We start from the raw sequence: 12,756 nt of genomic DNA on the forward strand, positions 1-12,756 counted from the left end.
CAGGTCATAGAAAGAAATGAAAAATTTTATTCAAGCCAAATTTGAGAATTATAATGCAGGAAAAGCATCTCAGAAAGCTCTGAGAACTGTTCTGCCCACTGGAAGTCGAGGCACATTCACAGAAGGTTTTTGAGCCAGAGGGCTGTATACCAAACAAGATATTATTGGAACGTCCCTGATGGTCCACTGGTTATGACTGCACTTCCAATGCAGTGAGCGCAGGTTCAATCCCTGGTAGGGGAACTAAGATCCCACATGCCACAGCATGGCAAAACAAAGCAAAATCAAAAAAAAACAAAAAAACAACTGACATATTATTGAGTTTACATGATTCAGGTCTAAGCATCATCTGCGTAGGTCACGTGACACCACACGAGCGCGAGGACCGTTACGCTTTAAGACGTTGTCCTATTGGTGCCTGGAGCATGTTGCTCTGTGGTTGAGCAGGTGTTCCTGCGGACGGGGAAGGTTTCCTCCATGCAGATGCATAATGATCAAGAGGAGGAGAGAGGAGGCCAAAGAGCAGAGGAAATTTTTATGTTTAAATGTTTCTTGTCTTTCCATAAAATACGAATTTTGTTTCTCTCAACTTAGGATCCTGTTGCAGAAATCGAATCGGTCTGTCAAGAAACCAAGCACCACACTTGGCGGGTTGGAGAACTCAGGTTTATTAAGCCGGCGGTCCCAGACGAGCTAACGCTCTAAAGTTCCAGGGCCCCAAGTTCGGGTGAGATTTACTCTTATAGGGGTCAGGCACATGGTTGCAGGTGGCACTGGTTGATTGGTCACCTGGTTACTATAGGTTACAGGCAGTTACAAAACACAGGAGTTGCTATGGGTTACCTGCAGGGGGTTTCCAAACAGAAACTTGTAGGAGCAGAACAGTTCCATACTTATCAGAACATCTTAAGGTTACAGTTGATTGCTAGGTCATCTTGTTCTTACCTTGGCGCAACAAGCAGAGTTTACAGAAGCCGAGCAAGCATGAAGTTATTTCTAGCTGAGTGCAAACTTCTAATTTTCCTCTTCAACCCAACAATCACATCTCCAGTATTTATACAACGGCTTTCAAATGCTACATCCAAACAACAAGGATGCAGTTATGCACAGCAGCTCTACTCATAACAGCTAAAAATTTAAAGAAATCAAAATTTCCTACAATAGGTAAATGCATAAGCAAATTGAGAAGATCCATGTGAGGAGGAGCAGGATATGCCACACAGCAGGCCTCTTTGGCATCAGGGATATTTTGGTTTAAGTAATTAAAATTTAAAAAAAGAAAGAAAAAGCACACGAAACCTCAGAAAACTGAGTAGTGTTGCCCTCCATGAGGGGAATTTATGTTTCTAAGAGAACTCTCCATTTGTAAGGGCGGCTCCCTCTCTGTACCAGGAATATGATAACTGAATCTCCAGAAAATTTTCCCTTGGAGACAAGGCCTGGACTTAAACCTGCATAACCACCACACCCTCATTTATGGTGCATTGTGTGATGATCTCCCTTAACTGGCTTCCCCCTCGCCCAACACCTTCCAGTGTTTAGTTGAAGACCCTATAGAGGAGGGCTTAGGCCATTTCTGGAGTTAGTTTTCCTGGTATTGACCTGAAACAGCCAGCCAGATGTTTCTCCAACAAATGTGGGTTTGTTCAGGATCTGGAAAACTCACACCTTGGTGGTCTGCAAACCAAGGCAAGGCACACGCGTGTTCCCAGGAGAACACTCGTGTAGAGAGGAGGAAGACACTGGCAAGGCCACAGTAAACAGAGCACACAACTTTTCAGTGGCCAAGTCCTTACCAGGAAAAGAGTCTGTCATCTTACTGTAGGGCTCTGCTATTGTGCTAACGCATGAGAGCTCTCCCTCCTGGTCTCCCAATCTTATTTCATCGAGATGTCGGCTTTTTCTTTCTACAACCGGAACCCCTAACCCTTAGCCCTTAGCCCATCCCTAAACTCAACCCTCAGCCCGAACCCTTAACTCTAGGCCCTAACCTCTAAGCGTGTCCCTTCCCGCTCATCCAGAACCCTCTCCCTAACTGCACCCTTCAGGCCGCCCTCCATCCCCTCCTGGACCCACTGGGCCGGGGACACGGCGGCGGCATCTCCACCCTGCATCCGCCCGCCACGCTACCGCCCCGCCTCCAGGACCCGAGAGGCGACCGGGGTCACCGTCCCCGGGCGAGCGGAGATGCGGCCCCGGCCTCGACGACCGACAGTGTCCGCGGGACGTGCCCAGACCGTCCCAGAGCCCGCGTGCCGCTGCCGGTGGCGCACCAACCCGCCCTCCGCGACCTCGAAGAGACCGGGGGGCCACGCGCGTCCGCGCCCCCGCCCCAGCGACGGACCGCAAGCCAGGCACGCGGGAGCGCGCCCGGCCCCGCCCTCCCCGCGGCCATCCGACCGCCGCCGTCCCGCCGTCCCCCGCGCGTCGGGCGCTGACTTCCACTCCCGCTTCCGCTTCCGGCGGCGGCGCGCCCCCTGCGCCCATGGCGGCCGTGAGCGCCGGGCCGGCTGAACTGGGCTTCGTGGAGGCGGCGCCGGCGTGGCGGCTACGCAGCGAGCAGTTCCCCAGTAAGGTGGGCGGCCGGCCGGCGTGGCTGGGCGCGGTCGGGCTGCCGGGGCCCGCGGAGCTGGCGTGCGCGCTGTGCGGACGCCCGCTGGCCTTCCTGCTGCAGCTGTACGCGCCCCTGCCCGGCCGCGCCGACGCCTTCCACCGCAGCCTCTTCCTCTTCTGCTGCCGGACGCCGCCGTGCTGCGCCGGCCTGCGCGGTGAGCGGCGGGGCCCCGGGCGCAGGCGCAGGCCTTGCGGCGGGCGCAGGGGGCCGGAAGCCGCGCCGCCCCCCCTCCCCCCGCCGCTCCCCCCACCCCGCCCCTGCTCCCCGCGGGTGTTCCCGGGGCCGCGTGGGTCCGCGTCTTCCTGTCCCCGCGCTGTTAGGGGGTTGGGAGCAGCTTCGCCAGGTTACGTTCAGGTCATAGAAGTTGTCATTTTTCGGAAAGCTGGGTCCCAACGGATTTTTCATATTTCTGTGGCCTGACTTAACTGTTACTCTTTGCTGTTTAATTGAATAAACTCGAAGAACCTGCTTAGTTGTGTGGACTTTAAAAAAGTTTCTCGTTTTCACTTTTCTTTTTTTCTCCCTTTCCAGAAAATAAGCTCTTTGAAAGCAAAAACTTTCTTCTGTCTTCTTAAAAAATGAGTGTCTTTTCAGTCCTCTGTGAAGTCATAAGTACTTGAATTGCTACATTGGTTTACTTAAAACATTTACCACGTTTCTCCTCCCCTGCCCTTAGTTTTTAGAAATCAGCTGCCCAGGAGAAATGACTTCTACTCCTATGAGCCGCCTTCTGAGAACCCTCCACCAGAGATGGGAGAATCCGTGCGCCTCCAGCTCAAGTCTGGGGCTCATCTCTGCAGAGTTTGTGGTTGTTTAGGCCCCAAAACATGCTCCAGGTGTCACAAGGCGCGTTACTGCAGTAAGGACCATCAGACTCTGGACTGGAGGTTGGGGCACAAGCAGGCTTGTACCCAAGCAGGTAAGTCAATTCTTTTCTAATTTTAAAATTTCAGCTCAGTTTCAGTGTCTGTCAGGCAGAGTCTTTTCGTTTTAAGGATAAAGGTTTATGTTAGGAACGTGTAATACTTTTCAAAGTTTTGGTTTACTAGTGACGTGAACAGCTTTTTGAAGAAGGAGTTGTGAAGTCTTGCCCACTCACATCCCAGCCTAGCTTTAATATAGTTTTTTAATTTATGACCTGTAATCTAAAATGCTGGAGATACATATGTTAATTACTAGGGAAAACTGTTATGACATGCATTAGACTTCAGAAATAAGGAAGTTATTTGACCTTCAAAACCAGTGATTACTAATGATGCTAGTTACCTTATTTTGTTTCAGATAATTTGGACAGTACAGTTCCAGACCACAACTTTCTTTTTCCAGAATTTGAAATTGTAATAGAAACAGAAGATGAGATTATGTCTGATGTTGTGGAAAAAGATGATGAATCAGAGATTACAGGGAGCATGGGTAAGAAATCAGTTTCAAAACTCATTTATTAAATATACACTATTGTAACTAATGAGAACTTACTGTATGGCACAGGGAACTCTACTCAATGTTCTGTGGTGACCTAAATGGGAAAGAAATCTAAAAGAAAGAATATATATATATATATATGTATATATGTATATGAAGAAGGGTGGGGAGTAAAAGGGGAGAAAGAATAGTGAATCTCGTTGAAGTAGAGAGAAGTGGAGTGTCCCAATATTCCAGCTTCAAGGGACGTGTTCTCACCCATTTCAGGGGACACTGAAGGCCTGCCATAAGGCACATTCTGGTTCCTAAAAAGACATGTCAGAGGAAGTATCCAGGTGGTCAGCTGAGTGGGGCTGCACAAGATGCTGGAAACTTGGAGAGTTTATCTGGCCCCAAGATTTGTTGCTCACATCGAGATGGTGTACATGAGAGTGGCTTGCAGTGCTTGGTGCGTGGCAGGGGCCCTCTCTTATCTGGCAAGTTTCAGTTCCTTGATTTTGTCAGTTACCTCAAGGTTATCACACTCTAGAGCAGTGCCTGTGCTGAGACCGAGTGGTAGCCAACACTTATCCAACACTTGCTCTGTACCATGGGCCTTTTGTACATGATTTTGCTAAAATCTTGACATCAGAACGGTATATTAGAAATTCTACCCCATTTTGCAATGAGGAATTTTAGGTTCTGTGTATAACTTGTTTTGTCATGTAACTGACCAAAGTTGCTAAGTTTTAGAACTGCAGTTTGAGCTCACATCTTGTTGACTCTAGAACTTGAGCTCTTAACCACCACAAAATGTAGATCTTAGAATCTAGGTTTTAGATTAGAATGTCAGCTTACTGGCTTGCAGTTCACATTCAGGATATCAGAAATATCCTCTGAGTTACAGAGACTTGTTCCTTCTGGGGACGGCAGTGCTTTAGATAGCTGGGATTCCAGAGGTGAGTGAAGGAGTGAGCTGGTGCGTCCAGTGAGCATGTGATGACTGAGTGAGTGCAGCAGCTGGGAAAGGAGAGATGAGACATGAAGAGGTTAGAAATAAGAGTCTAGATCGGTGAAGGACAGTGGGTGTCCTTTCATGTGCTAGGCACAGCAGTCCTGATCCTGGGACTTGGGATCTGTTCTTTTGAAATTTTAAGGAGAAGGTCTTACTAGGAGTCAGCATAGTAATAATGCATCATGGAGTAACCCGGAAAGTCAGATGGTCTTAAAGCACAAACATTGATGAATTAAAATAGGGAAAGCCTGTGGAAACATCTGGCCTTCACTGTCTGATTTAACACTAAGTTGGTTGCTTAAAACTGGCCTCCCTCAGCGTGTGTTTAATGTCAGGACATGGGGATTATTCCTGTTGCTGTAATAGCTGTGTTGATGATTTTTCAGGTGAAACACCTGAGGAAGAATTGGATTCCATGGCAAAACATGAATCTAGGGAAGATAGAATTTTCCAGAAGTTTAAAAGTAAAATATCCTTTGAACCAGAACAGGTAAAACAGAATTCATATATAGCTCCTTCTTGTGTTCTTTTTAGGTGGTGTTTTAAGGGGTATAAACCCTGAGTAGGGAATTCCCTGGCAGTCCAGTGGTTAGGACTCTGCGCTTCCACTGCTTGGGGCCCAAGTTCAGTCCCTGGATGGGGAACTAAGAAACCAACCTGACACATTAGCACAAAGACCAGTGTGGTTTGTTAAAAAGAATAATGGGTTTTAGTGTTATGAAGAATTCTAGCTCCTTGAATTACATGTTGACCCTGCCCCCCTTTTTTTTAAATTTCTTTACTTATTTATTGGCTGCATTTGGTCTTTGTTGCTACACTGGCTTTCTCTAGTTGCAGTGAGCGGGGGCTACTCTTCATTGTGGTACATGGGCTCCTCATTGCAGTGGCTTCTCTTGTGGAGCATGGGCTCTAGGTGCATGGACTTCAGTAGTTGTGGCACATGGCCTCAATAGTTGTGGCGCACGGGCTTAGTTGCTCTGCGGCATGTGGGATCTTCCTGCAGCAGGGATCAAACCCGTGTCACCTGCATTGGCAGGCACATTCTTAACCACTGTGCCACCTAGGAAGTCTTCATATTGACCTTCTGATGTAATTGTATCTACAATATGAAAGGAAAAAAAAAAAGAGAGTGGTTTCGAGGAGTAAGATAGATCATAGACTCACAGTAAGTGTTCAGCAAATGTTTCCCTTGGCCTCTTTCCTTCTATTAACTTTATTCCCCTTAACTTCCCTCACTATAAACGTAAATCACTGAAGAAGACAGCTAAATTCCCATCAGCCAGTCACTAGAGCAAATAAATATCCAGGGGCTTATAGAAAGGATAGATCTAGGTCGTAAAGATTGTAAACTAAGGTTCTTTGTATCTATGTGAAGATAAGCACAGACTGTGGGCTGCATTTTAGGTTTACAACCTGGTACCGGGAAATAGGATTACTATTAGTTCCTTCACAAGATAGTCATAGGATACAGATTCTAATCATATTGTATTCTAAGAAAAGTTATTTTGATATGCTGAATCACTTAAGCTGAAACAGTCCCTTTGATGACACTGAGAAAGGCATTAATGGTGCCCAGTGGGGGAGGGGACAGTAACGTGGTAGGAGTAGGTACAGTGTCTCTACGTGATCCCCAGATCACATGAGATGCTGGTGATTTGAACCACTCCTGATTGATTTTAGATCCTCAGATATGGCAGAGCGATTGCCCCCATCTGGATCTCTGGTGAAAACATCCCTCAAGAAAAGGATATTCCAGATTGCCCCTGTGGTGCCAAGAGAATATTTGAATTCCAGGTATGATCTGAAATAAGGACTATTTTAGTATATAATGACCCTGATTTATAATTTTAAACATTAAAAGACTTTGCCAAAGCAATATATGTGCATGGGTCCCTGTGGTATTGTGGAAGATGTCCTATAATGATAATTAGTAGTTTCCTGCCTTATCTTAGGGCTTGTTCCAAGGAGGGACAATTATCTTTTACTGGTTTATCTGGTAGTTCTTTCTGTCGCTAAATAGCATGCCTTTTATGAGATTTATCAGTTTACTAGTTTTTAGACTGTCTGTTGACTGACTTCTGCAGTAGTGGGGATTTAAATGTAGTCACTTAAGCCATCTAGACCATCCCCCACTTCCCATTGTGGTTATATCATTTTTAGTGCCTCTCTTGTTACCTTTGTAATTTAAAATAATATATCTTATAATCTTTGACTGTCCTTTGCGAGAGGAGTGTTTTAGAACCCTTACTCTGTTCAGTCTTGGTTTGTGGATTTCTTAGGAGAACAAAATGAATGTAATCATTAAGATAACATTTTTTTCCAAGAAAGGCATCTAAATCCATTTGGTTTGGGCGGAAATGCTGCTGCACTGTGGATTCACTAACCTTATAAAGTGATGTTTGTTTCTTAGGATAAAAAAGGAATTTGGGGAATGATCCAGAACTGGTTCTTAGTGCCAGAGCTCTTGACTGATGCCCAGGATGAACTGACGGTGGTTGTGTAAAGCAATTTGATAACAGTAGTCGCAGTGCTGCCTCTTACTGTTTCCCATGAGACCACTGACTCCTAAGACCCCTTTCTCCTCTACACAAATAGATCAACAGATTTCCTTTTTGTATTCTACTAGGTTAGTGCTTCTTTAGAGTCATAGTAACAGCATCTGCTATTCAGGTTGTAAATAACCCAAAATAAAAGTTGCCCAAATAGAAGCGTCATCCGTATTTTGTGGCATATTTTATTAATAAAAAAATAGGTTAAGAGCCAGGTCAGATAGGTCAGCTGATCTTATACTTGGGAACTTCTCTCTTAAGTGAAAAAGAGACATCAGGTAGAGAGGGGCTTTAAAGAAACATAGAGTTGCAAAGTATCTTTAGGTTGTTAAATATGTTAACAGTGTGATGTCTGTAATCTTGCAGTAGAGTGTGGAGATTGAGAGACTAGGATCCCTGGCAGGGAAGGTCTGGTCTGCTGAAAGCCGACTGCGCTCCTCACCTCCAAGGAGGGCTCTGACTGTGCCATCCTCTTCTCAGGTCATGCCTCAGCTGCTCAACTACCTGAAGGCCGACAGACTGGGCAGGAGTATCGACTGGGGGGTCTTGGCCATCTTCACCTGTGCGGAAAGCTGTGGACTGGGCACTGGCTACACTGAGGAATTTGTTTGGAAGCAAGATATAACAGATGCAGCCTAAAGACAAAGGTGTAAAGCCTTAAAATAGTCATCATTTCTTAGACCTTGCAATTCCATTTCTAGGATTTTATCCTAAGGAAATAATTATACCAGAGATATACAAAGATGTTGTTTTAGGTGTTCTTTACGTTGTCTAAATATTAGACAAAAATGTCCAGTGGCAGGGAATTAAGTAAATTCTGGTGTATCTTTCCAGCAGGAGGCTACGCAGTCTAAATGATACAGACCTATATGCACATCAAGTAAGATATAGACACCAGGATACCATTATAGATGGTATTCATAGTATGATATTTTTATAAAAATATTTACATGTATGTGCACCAAAAAAATGTGGAACGGTACACACTAGGTGTGAACTGGTTAACTGAACAGGGGGACTAAGTGACATAATCGTTCACTTAGATGTATATTACTTTCTGTAATAAAAATGGGTTGTGTGCCTAATTAAATCAAACCATTATCACTGAGAGCATTTTCCCCTTAAAATTTGCAGTTATAGAGAAAAATATTTGAGTAAGACCCCAAGAGACTTGTATAATAATCAAGTGACTGTCACAGGCTCCCGTTTACATGGAAGGCCAGAACATGAGAAGGTACGGAACCCCACTAATTAGTAGGGTGAGTACAATGAATGGGATACCCAGTAATTCTGAAGCAGCAGAGTTGGCAGGATCAGAAAAACCTGTAGATTTGTGATCAGAAAACCTGACTTTGAAGAGAAGCTCTACTTCAAAACTGACCGTGGTCAGCCAGTGGCATGGGTTACAGACCAGAGACTGAAAGGCAAAAGCGATGGTCTTCTCTTTCCATCTGCCCTTCTCATAGCATTGCCCACATGGCAAGTAAACCAAATAAGGATGCGGAATCAGCCACTGGCATTTCCCTGGGTCAGCCCGAGGGAAGGCCCTGAGGTAGCTTTCAAGTGAGGGACGTTCTGTCTGTGATGCCTCTGCTGACACAGGTGGTTCCTCAGTCAGTGCCAGTAGCCACGCTCAGGCTCCTTCCAGCCCCCGCGACTGACACTTACCTTGAGATCACTGCCAGCACGGAGGCAAACCTAGAGATCATGGCTTGAAGACCAGCCAATTGTGGGAACACCCCTGCTAACCCTGAAATGCACTGCAGCCATAAACACATCCTTTTGGAGGTAATATAACTTGCTAATGTCACTGACCTCTTGGCTGTTTCACTGTACTCTTATATCAGGAAGTCTCATATTGTGTCTCTGTGTGTGAGAAATTCATATAAAGATGTGTGTATATAAAATACAGTTACACAGAGCAGTGTGGGAAACTGCAGTATGGGGTTCCCATGCAGTATTCTCCCATGGGTAGATTACTAGGCTACTTTTAAATACAGCTTTCAAACAGGGAGAGAATGTCTTCTAGTCTTGAAGCTAGGAGTACTACATCCGTGAGTGTGAGTCACTCATAACTAAGGTGATACAGCCTGTGGCTGCCGAGAGACACAACAGGCAAGCGTCACACACTTGGCGGGAAGCTCAGTGGCTTCTGGAAAACTGGACTAGTGAGACCTTCATAGCCCAAACTATAAGTAATTCAGAAGTTAATTTGCCAAAGTAGGACAGCATCCTGACTGCTAAGGACTTTTTAAGGAAATTCATTAGGGTTTGGAGACATCCCGAGATGATGTAGACATTTCTGCAGGCATCTTGGTAACCAGCCAAGCTATCCTTTATTTGTGTATCCCTGTCAGGGTCTGGAGATGACAATTCACAGGGCATTTGCACTTGGAGACAGACTTCCAGATCACGACACTGACTTGGCAACCATGTCCAGAGACAACTAATTGAAAATAAACAAAATAAAGTGTTTAGATAAGAAATAAAGCAACACAGTTGCCTCACATAAGAAATGTGAAGACATCTAAAAACCTTCACATCAACCATACAATGATTGACATCAATGCATGACATCTCACCCAGCAACTGCTCCTGCTGAAGACATCACTATTGCCAGCCCATGCATTCCACTTTCTCCTCAAAACTCTGCTTGGCCCAGACACTGCCTGACCAGCCAGCTCACCCTCCTGTAGAGCAATGCATCACCTGTCCTCTTATCTCAGATACTGAGTGCTGGTCTCATCATCCTTTGACAATTCAGAGATCATAGCAAAGAGAAAATGTTTCAGTGTTTTTGCTAACATAGGTGCTAGTGTTCTGTTATCCTAACTCATCATCCCATGTGTCTTTTTTTTTTTCCATTACTGTCTTTATGTATTTAATTGGCTGTGTTGGGTCTTTGTTCTTGTGTGTGGGTTTCTGTAGTTGCAGAGAGAGCTGGGATACTCTTCATTGTGGTGCGCAGGCTTCTTATTGCAGCGGCTTCTCTTGTTGCGGAGCACCGGCTATAGGCATCCAGGCTTTAGTAGTTGCGGCTCATGGGCTCAGTAGTTGTGGCTCCGTGGCTAGCAGGCTCTAGAGCACAGGCTCAGTAGTTGTGGTGCATGGGCTTAGTTGCTTCGAGGCATGTGGGATATTCCCGGACCAGGGCTCAAACCCGTGTCCCCTGCATTGGCAGGCAGATTCTTAACCACTGCACCACTAGAGAAGCTGGTTCTCAGCATAAAATATGTAATATAGAACTGACCAAATAAAAGCCCTGTAGTCTGAATCTGGATTGGATGTATTAGTATGAACTCATGAGGTATTTTATCTTAAAAACTTTTAAAGGGAAAGAAGCAAGCACTTATCCTGCTGTGTGAAGTATATCACTATATAAAAAAGTATTCCAACAAATAATGAAAATGAAGTGATTAGAATTTCATCTTTTGCAACCCACTAATGAATTAGTGGATGAGAAGAAGGCACGCAGACATTCAATTCCTAACAAACACTACTTAAACAGTCTTTACAAGGGGATCAAGCCTTTAGATGCAGCCACCACCTGCAGGAAACACAGAGAACAGAGGAACATGCTGACTGCACCATCCTGACTGCAAATAGTGAGACAGAATATAAGAAACTACTAGCCAAACAGCCTATAAATTTCCTTAAATGAGATGATGGGGGAACTTAAGGAATAAAACAGACATAAAAAATCAATTTATTAAAATGGAAGGCTAACCTATATTGTTGTTTAGGTAATTACTGTAAAAGGATAATGGTTATGGGGGGAATGGCGAGACTGGAACATAAGGAGCAACTTCTGGGATGGCTGGCAAGGTTCTGGGTGGTGGCTGCTGGGGGATCTGCCTGTGAATGATACCTTATGCTATACATTTGTTAGGTTTCCTGTGTGTGCTACATTTTACAGCTGTAAGTTTTATAAGAATTCAGTAAAGTAATTAGAAATAAATATATCAACAATAATTTTAAAGTCTTATGAAAAATGCCGTTAATAACAAACTAAAATACTTAGGAATTAACTTTTATGTAATGTAAAAGCCCTGTATGAAAAAAATTATGAAACTTTACTGAAGAACTTAAGACCTACACATGGGAAGACAGTTCTTTCTTGGATAGCAAATCATATTGGAATGATGTCTTCCCAATTCATCATTGCCAACATCACTAATGACTGGAAAATGCAAGAAGAAGGCACTTCATACACCGTGTTCTCTCTGAACTGGAATCTCCTATGGATCTATCAAAACCTAGAATGTATACATGCTCTTAACACAGTGACTCCTCTTCTAGGAATGTTAACTACAGAAATACCTGTCCTTAACCACAAGTACACATAAAGGATGTTCCCTGCAGCACTGTTTATAATAGCAAAACACCGCAGATAATGTAAATGACTATAATTAAGGAAATGGTTAAATACATAAAGGTATATAAGACGTGATGTGACACCATCAGATTCCATGTCATGGAATTATGTTTGTCATGGAAATATGTGTGTGATATAGTGACTAAAAAAAAAGGAAGCTATAAAATCAAACATGCATCACTATTTTTTCAATATGGTAACAAAAGCACCCCCAAAGGAAAGAATCTGAACAGAAGAGGACTGGGGAGATACCCACCAATCTGGTAGTTAACCTGGGGAAAGAGAAGTGAGAGGAAGGAAGAAACTTTTCTTCTGGCTATGTACTTCTGTGCTGTCTAAAAAAATATTTTTACAGTTAAAAAGAAAAACACACCTTAACAATGAAACCCAGCAACTTACACCTGATATTCATGAGAAAAACAGATACACACCCCACCAGTGTGGACTCTTCCAGCTCTAACACTGAAGGCCTTTGGCTTACAGCCCATGTTTGCCACTTAGCTGCTCTGTAACCCTGGGCAGATTCTCAGCTGGGCCTACCCCACCTCACTCACGAAAGAGGAACAAAACTGAACTGCAGATTTTGTGAGAATTAAGGGAATGTATCTGGGAAACGAGAGGTGCTCAATACATGGGACATATTAAACACATGAAGTTTCGGACAGTTTTTCCATTTTCATTGCAACATACAGTGAAATGTTGACTGAAACAAGCAAGCAAGTAAACACACTGAAATGGTTTCAGGCATTATATCTAAAATATGACTTTTTTACCAGTATGATCACATGAATCTTAGAAACTC

At 44.3% G+C, this 12,756-nt stretch overlaps 1 protein-coding gene across 1 annotated transcript; it reads left to right on the top strand.

The window, feature by feature from the left end:
* Positions 1 to 2,462: 2,462 nt before the first annotated feature.
* Positions 2,463 to 10,853, top strand: PDCD2 (programmed cell death 2). Its single transcript, XM_057740317.1, has 6 exons — positions 2,463 to 2,768; positions 3,291 to 3,533; positions 3,896 to 4,027; positions 5,417 to 5,520; positions 6,711 to 6,824; positions 8,060 to 10,853. Exons 1-6 carry the CDS (start codon positions 2,486 to 2,488, stop codon positions 8,216 to 8,218), a joined length of 1,035 nt encoding a protein of 344 aa, XP_057596300.1. The 5' UTR covers positions 2,463 to 2,485; the 3' UTR covers positions 8,219 to 10,853.
* The last annotated feature ends 1,903 nt before the right edge of the window (positions 10,854 to 12,756 follow it).

This window comes from Hippopotamus amphibius, chromosome 6 (genome assembly GCF_030028045.1).
Source record: "Hippopotamus amphibius kiboko isolate mHipAmp2 chromosome 6, mHipAmp2.hap2, whole genome shotgun sequence".
Lineage (NCBI taxonomy): Eukaryota > Metazoa > Chordata > Mammalia > Artiodactyla > Hippopotamidae > Hippopotamus > Hippopotamus amphibius.

Excerpts from the sequence above, each read along its gene's own strand:
- PDCD2 (XM_057740317.1), top strand. The coding sequence starts at position 2,486 with ATGGCGGCCGTGAGCGCCGGGCCGGCTGAACTGGGCTTCGTGGAGGCG. Across the intron at positions 3,534-3,895 it reads GCAGGCTTGTACCCAAGCAG|ATAATTTGGACAGTACAGTT; the intron begins GTAAGTCAATTC and ends ATTTTGTTTCAG. Across the intron at positions 6,825-8,059 it reads AGAGAATATTTGAATTCCAG|GTCATGCCTCAGCTGCTCAA; the intron begins GTATGATCTGAA and ends TCCTCTTCTCAG.